The 7,044-nt window shown below is 45.4% G+C and overlaps 1 protein-coding gene across 1 annotated transcript in view; it reads left to right on the top strand.

Moving 5' to 3' along the window:
* Positions 1-7,044, top strand: part of stab2 (stabilin 2) — a 57,976-nt gene that overhangs the window by 21,400 nt on the left and 29,532 nt on the right. The window contains exons 10-22 of the mRNA XM_037696106.1: positions 526-605; positions 688-835; positions 984-1,123; positions 1,235-1,297; positions 3,950-4,066; positions 4,151-4,204; positions 4,783-4,863; positions 5,155-5,307; positions 5,399-5,458; positions 5,542-5,640; positions 5,712-5,798; positions 5,873-5,984; positions 6,060-6,240. Of these exons, the coding sequence (XP_037552034.1) occupies positions 526-605; positions 688-835; positions 984-1,123; positions 1,235-1,297; positions 3,950-4,066; positions 4,151-4,204; positions 4,783-4,863; positions 5,155-5,307; positions 5,399-5,458; positions 5,542-5,640; positions 5,712-5,798; positions 5,873-5,984; positions 6,060-6,240 (1,375 nt within the window). The remainder of the gene's footprint in view (positions 1-525; positions 606-687; positions 836-983; positions 1,124-1,234; positions 1,298-3,949; positions 4,067-4,150; positions 4,205-4,782; positions 4,864-5,154; positions 5,308-5,398; positions 5,459-5,541; positions 5,641-5,711; positions 5,799-5,872; positions 5,985-6,059; positions 6,241-7,044) is intronic.

The raw sequence follows: 7,044 nt of genomic DNA, 5'->3' as shown, positions 1-7,044 counted from the left end.
CAGAACACCTGAGGACAGGTGGACCAGAACACCTGAGGACAGGTGGATCAGAACACCTGAGGTCGGGTGGACCAGAACACCTGTAGAGAAGTGAACCAGAACACCTGAGGTCAGGTGGACTAAAAAACACCTATAGACGGGTGGACCAAAACACCTGAAGACCGGTGGATCAGAACACCTGTGGACAGGTGGACCAGAACACCTGCAGACAGATTGATCAGAACACCGGAGATCAAGGTGGACCAGAACTCTTATGGATAGGTGGATCAGAACACCTGAGGTCAGGTGGACCAGAACACCTGTGGACAGATCCACGAGTCTCAGAGTTAGATTAATCTCTGGATTGGTTTGATCGTTTGTCTCAAGGTCAGTTTCATTAGTTTGTTTTGATCTGTTTGTTCTGAGGTATCTCAGTGACCTTTGTGGGTTTTTTCCTCCAACACAATGATCGTGCCTGTATTTCAGGATAAACTCTGCACATTGTTTGATTCTGTTTATTTATTGGTTTATGAATTTGTTCTTCAGGTTCTCTGTCTTGGACTCTGCAGAACCTGGGTCCTTTTACCATTTTCGTCCCAATCAATCGAGGCTTCAGGGGAGTTTCTGTATGTTTCTGTTGGAACACAAAAACCTCAGATGGATCAGATGAAACACCACAAATCTTCTAATTTTCTTTCATTTGTCAAGGTCAAATCTCTGACGGCAAACTCACTGAAAGCTAAGAACCTGCTGAACCTCCACCTCGTTGCTGGGGAGATCTCGTCTGAAGCGCTGAAGAAATTGGACGTTTTCTACACTCTGGCAGGAAAATCAGCTGAGATCGACACGTCGGTGAGTAACAGAACCCTGAGCGGAACAGCTGAAAGAAGGTGGGTGGTCCAGTTGTAGGAGGATGTTGTGTGAAAAGATCTCTGATTGTTGGACCTCAGTCCTATGGACTAGTCTCAACAAAGTTCATCATTTTAATGTGTGGTTCCAGGGAGCTCAAACTAACATCCGGATTCACGGCAGCAGGAAGAAAGGTAGCATCGTCCAGTCTGACCTGGTAGCGTCCAACGGGATGATCCATCTCATTGATAAGTTGATGGACAGCGTGTCCCCCACGGTGCAGAGCAACGTGGACGTGAGACAATCTAATATTCCTGTTTGTTGTTCCCATCAGGAATGGCCTCTCTGCCTCAAGTTCTGCTTATTTTTATTGTCACTACTTTAACACAGTGTTGTTTATCCTCAGGAGAATCTGATGAAGATCATCGCTGACAACGGAAAGTTCCAGATGTTCAAGTCTTTACTGGAGGTTCTGTTTATTTCATACATTCAGAACATTAAGAAGAACCGTTTGGATAAAATCACCAGGTGTTAAAAGCATGTTAGAGCTCTGTGACCTGATCACATCCAGAGGATGAACCCTTTAGACCATGTTCCTGTCATCCAGAGGATGAACCCTTAGATCATGTTCCTGTCATCCAGAGGATGAACACTTTAGATCATGCTCCTGTTATCCAGAGGATGAACACTTTAGATCATGCTCCTGTCATCCAGAGGATGAACCCTTAGACCATGTTCCTGTCATCCAGAGGATGAACACTTTAGATCATGCTCCTGTTATCCAGAGGATGAACACTTTAGATCATGTTCCTTTCATCCAGAGGATGAACCCTTTAGACCATGTTCCTGTCATCCAGAGGATGAACACTTTAGATCATGCTCCTGTCATCCAGAGGATGAACACTTTAGATCATGTTCCTTTCATCCAGAGGATGAACCCTTTAGACCATGTTCCTGTCATCCAGAGAATGAACACTTTAGACCACGTTCCTGTCATCCAGAGGAGGAACCCTTTAGATCATGTTCCTCTCATCCAGAGGATGAACACTTTAGACCATGTTCCTGTCATCCAGAGGATGGACCCCTTGAGACCACTAAAACCTGACTTCATTGTTGAAGACGGTTGTAGTTCCTGAGATCATGACTTTGGTTTCAGACTATTTCATGGACTTAGACCAGGGCTTGTCTTTGGATTGTAGTGAACATTGTTTTGGACATCTGAAGATCTTGCAGGACAGGTCTTCTGTGGTCCATCTTTTGTCTTCTTGCTTTATCCTAATTGAACTCCCTGGCTGTTTGGTTCTGATTGGAACCCATTGTACTCAGTTTGTTTTAATTCTGAAACTGCCATAGTTTTGGGGAATCTTGCTGTTTTTTGGTTTGGTCCCACTTAGTTTCTGTAGTAAGAGAATGAGGGCTCGGGGGTTCAGTTAAGCTCCTGCAGGACTGTCCCTGTTGGTTTGGTGAGGTTTTTTATTGACTTTAAATGTTTGTGGGCCTCATGCTCTCCAACCAGAAAACACTGACAGCTTCTAACATCCATCCATCCATGTATCCATCCATCCATCCATGCATCCATTATCTTCCGCTTATTCCAAAGTCAGGTCTCGGGGGCAGCAGTTTGAGCAGGGAGGTTAAGACATCTCTTTCCACAACCACCTCTTCCAGCTCTCATGGGTGGATTCCAAGGTGTTCCCAGGCCATCCAAGAGACATAGTCTCTCCAGCATGTCCTGAGTCTTCCCCATGGTCTTCTTCCAGTCGGACATGCCCAGAGCATCTCCATAGAGAGGTGCCCATGAAGCATAGTTACCAGATGCCTGAACCACCTCAACCTGCTCCTCTGGATGTGGAGGAGCAGCGGTTCTACTCTGAGTCTCTCCTGATAACTGAACTTCTCACTCTATCTCTAAGGGAGAGTCCAGCTACCCTGCAGAGGAAACTCATTTCAACCTCCTGTATCCACAATCTCATTCTTTCATTTACTACCCAGAGTTAATGACCATAGGTGAGGGTAGGAATGTCGACCGACTGGTAAACAAAGAGCTTTGCCTTACAGCTCAGCTCCCTCTTCACCAGAACCGACCGTGCAGAGTCTGCAATACTTTAGACACTGCACCAATCCATCTGTCAATCTCACACTCCATTTTTCCCTCATTCGTGAACAAAACCCTGAGATACTTGAACTCCACCACTTGAGGCAGAATCTCACCCTCGACCTGAAGAGAGCAATCTACCTTTTTCCAATTGAGGACTATGGCCTCAGATTTGGAAGTGCTGATTCTCATCCCACCCACTTCACACTTGGCTGTGAACCGTTCCAGTGAGAGCTGAAGATCACGACAGGATGAAGCCAACAGGACCACATCATCTGCAAAGAGCAGAGATGGAATCCTGAGGCCACCGAACCAGAATCCCTCTTCCCCCTGGCTGCATCAAGAAATTATGTCCATAAAAGTTATGAATAGAATCTGTGACAATGGGCAGCCCTGGTGGAGTCCATCTCCCACCCTGAAGGGGTCCGACTTACTACTGGCAATGTGAACCAAACTCTCGCACCACTGGAATAGGGACCGGAAAGCCCGTGACAATCCCATACTCACGGAGCCCCCCCCCCCACAGTGTACCCTGAGGACATGGTCAAATGTCTTCCACAAAACACATGTAGGCTGGATGGGCAAACTCCCATGATCCCTCGAGGGCCCTAGTGAGGGTAAAGAGATGGTCCAGTGTTCCATGACCAGGACAGAACACACACTGTTCTCCTGGATCTGAGGTTCGATGATCGAACTCACTTCTCCAGTACCCCTGAATAGACCTTACCAAGGAGGCTAAGGACAGTGATGCCCTTATAATTTGAGCACATCTTCCAGTCCCCTTTTTTGAAGAGGGGAACCACCACCTCACTTTAGTCCAGTGGTACTGCCCCCAATGTCCACGCAATGTTGCAAAGGAGTGTCAACCAAGACAGCCCCACAACATCCATCTTGTAACAACATAATAAAATTTATAAATATTTAATAAATTGTTATAAATCTTTGATAAAAGCAAGGAAAAAAGCAGTTAAAGGAATAAAAGTCTCAAGTTTATTCCCTTAGGTTTTAAATCCTCTGTCTTTGCAGAAAACAGATTTGGCATCAGTGATGGACCTTCCTGGACCAATGACCGTCTTCGCTCCAACAGTTTCGGCATTTGATGCAATGAAGGAAGGATATCTTCAGTGCCTCAGTAGTGAAGAGGTGAGGGCAAATAAAACTGAAGAATGTTTGTTTTTAAGGTTTGATGGGTTGGAACCATCAGCTAATGTTTTTTCTGAACCTCAGGGTCGCAGCAAACTGTTGGAGTTCCTCAGGAACCACATCGTTCCATCCGTCCAAGTGAGTCCAACTGCATGCAAGTTGTCCTGTTCTTCCTGGAGGTTTCTAAGGTGATCCCAGGCCAGCAAAGGAACAGTCTTTCCAGTGCATCCCAAGTCTTCTCCAGGATCTCCTCCCAGTTGTCTGGAACACCTTCCTGTGGAGGCATCCAGGAGACATCCTTACCAGATGCCTGGACTGGTTCCTCTCCATGTGGAGGAGCAGTGGCAGTTTTTAGCAAAACTTTGACAAATATTGACATTTAGCTACTATTGCTCTAATTTTGGCTTTGGCTATGCTTTTGCTCATTTTTGCGTTTACTGCTGGTTTAGCTTGTTTTAGCTATTAGCTAATGTTGAGCTTGATTCACATTTAGCAACAATTTAGCTAATTTTATCTCTTTGTTACTGCTTTGTTTGTTTTAGTTTTTAGATACTGTTCTGTTAATTTTACCTTTAGCTGTGGTTCAGCTTGTTTGAGATTTTAGCTGTTTTTATCAGTTGAGTGTCTGGATTGTTGTTGAACTTTTGTTCAGCTGATTTGAACCAACAATAATTTCAGAAACACTGTTTTGGGAAAAATTTGTTTGTGTCTTAAAGATGGAGGTTTATAACATTGTGTCCCGCCCCAGTATCGTCACGATGGCCAATCAGGCCCTGACGGTCAACGTGACAGAAAACGTAAGTGTGAACAGTTACACTCGACTGTTTCAGTTAACTGGAACAGAAAAGTGTGTTTGATTTAAATGTTTTGTCTCATTTCTCTGGAGTTTTTAATCATAGTTCTCTGTAGTTATCGTCATTCTCTTTGTTTTTTTAAATTGGATTCCTCTGCTGTTTTTACCGTAGTTCTCTGCTGTTTTTACTGTAGTTCTCTGCAGTTTTATCCTAGTTATTTGCAGTTTTTACTGTAAACTTGGTGAATCTCACTGTGGTTTTTCCCTGGAACTTATCTGGCTGTGGCTGATTCAGGGTCAGATTCTGATCGACGATGTAGCCGTGCTTGAGACCGCCGTGACAGCTAAAAATGGAAATCTGTATGTGATGGATGGAGTTCTGACTCCGTCCTCCATTGAACCTGTCCTGCCTCACAGGTGTGACCTCCCAGAAACTAAGACCACCCAGGTGAGTGTGAGGACAACGTGTCTACAAAGTGTTTTTTTATTGTTCAGACTGTTTGAATCTAACGTTCTACATTGTGTGTTTTGTTTTTGAGGGGGCGTGTGTCAGTTGTGCTAAAGTTAGCCTGTCTCAGTGCTCCTCTGGGGTCTACACAGTAAGACCTTCTTATCTCACTGGATGTTTATGTGGAGGATAGAAGGTGGTTTGATGTAAAACACAATGATCTTTGTTCATCAGGGCACCTACACCTTTGGATGTGCTTACATCATGCCCGTGACTCCATCCGTCAGATTCACTGTCAGAGGTTGCTCTCCGATTTGCAACACAACCGTCATGGTACACAAGCACAGGTTTTGCAACCTTTATTGTAACCAAACCCAGGTAAATTAATCTACCTGTATGTTAAGACTCGGGCATGCTGTAAAGGTTTCTACGGTCCGGACTGCTCTCCCTGTCCAGGTGGATTTCAGGCACCTTGCTCAGGACATGGACAGGTATGCTCCACCGTCAGTACACCTTGCAGAACCTGAGTGTTTGTGGCTGAAAGAAGCTGATGTGTTTTGTTCAGTGTGTGGAAGGGATCAAAGGAAATGGATCCTGTATCTGTGGGGAAAACTTCCGAGGTTCTCGCTGTCAGTACTGTTCCTCGTCCAACAAATATGGTCCGAACTGCGACACAAGTAGGTGGGAATCGAACCGTGGAGCTGAATGGTGATGTAAGATAGCCTGTGTGATCTTTCACCTGTGTATCTCAGCATGCCCCTGTATCCACGGACAGTGCGACAGCCGTCCCGACTCAGATGGTAGATGCAAACCAGACTCCTGTCTCCGGGGTTTCACTGGGCAGTTCTGCGAGCGACGTACGTCTCCCTGCGGCACCCTGGCCCAGTTCTGCCATGCCCATGCTGACTGTGACTTCAGTGATGGATCAGCCAGGTGAGTTTACTAACAAGAAGTTTTACCTCCAAGTACTTACACTCCCTTTACAGGAACCATTTACCTGACACAAATATTTTCCTAACAAAACATTTCCCTGTGGGAGCATTACCTTAACAAACACTTTACCCTCAAGAATCTTTCCCCACAAGAATGTTGCTTCAACACTTTACTTACCCCACAGTGATATTTTGCTAGCTGAACATTTTCCCTAACTGAATTATTTCAATATCTGACCCCCCCCCCCCCCCCCCCCCACACACACACACACACAGGAATCTTTCCCCACTGAAGCCACACAGCAATCTTTCTTCATATGAAACATTGAAACATTTCATCACGCTGGGTTAAGAGAGTTTTAAGGATTCCTTCTGTGGCAACATAACAACCCAAACTGTTACTGAGACTCTCAGTCTGACCCTGGATCCTGACTCGGATACTGACTTAAGATGTTATCATTCATCCTGACTCTGGATCCTGACTTGGATTGCGCCTCTGGATATTGACCCTGGATCCTGATTCTGGATTCTGACCTTGGATTCTGACCTTGGATCCTTACCCCAGATCCAGATCTTGGATTCTGACCTTGGATCCTGACTCTGGATCCTGACCCTAGATTCTGACCATGGATCCTGATTCTGGATCCTGACCTTGGATTCTGATCCTGGATCCTGACTCTGGATCCTGACATTGGAGTCTGACTTTGGGTTCTGACCCTGGATCCTGATTCTGGATCCTGACCTTTGGTTCTAACCTAGGATTCAGACCTTGGATCCTGACCCTAGATTTGGATCCAGAATGTTG

This window comes from Nematolebias whitei, chromosome 22 (assembly GCF_014905685.2).
Source record: "Nematolebias whitei isolate Nwh7 chromosome 22, NemWhi1, whole genome shotgun sequence".
Classification (NCBI taxonomy): Eukaryota; Metazoa; Chordata; class Actinopteri; order Cyprinodontiformes; family Rivulidae; genus Nematolebias; species Nematolebias whitei.
The sequence above is the reverse complement of the archived record's forward strand: the minus strand, read 5'-3'. Positions and strand labels throughout refer to the sequence as shown.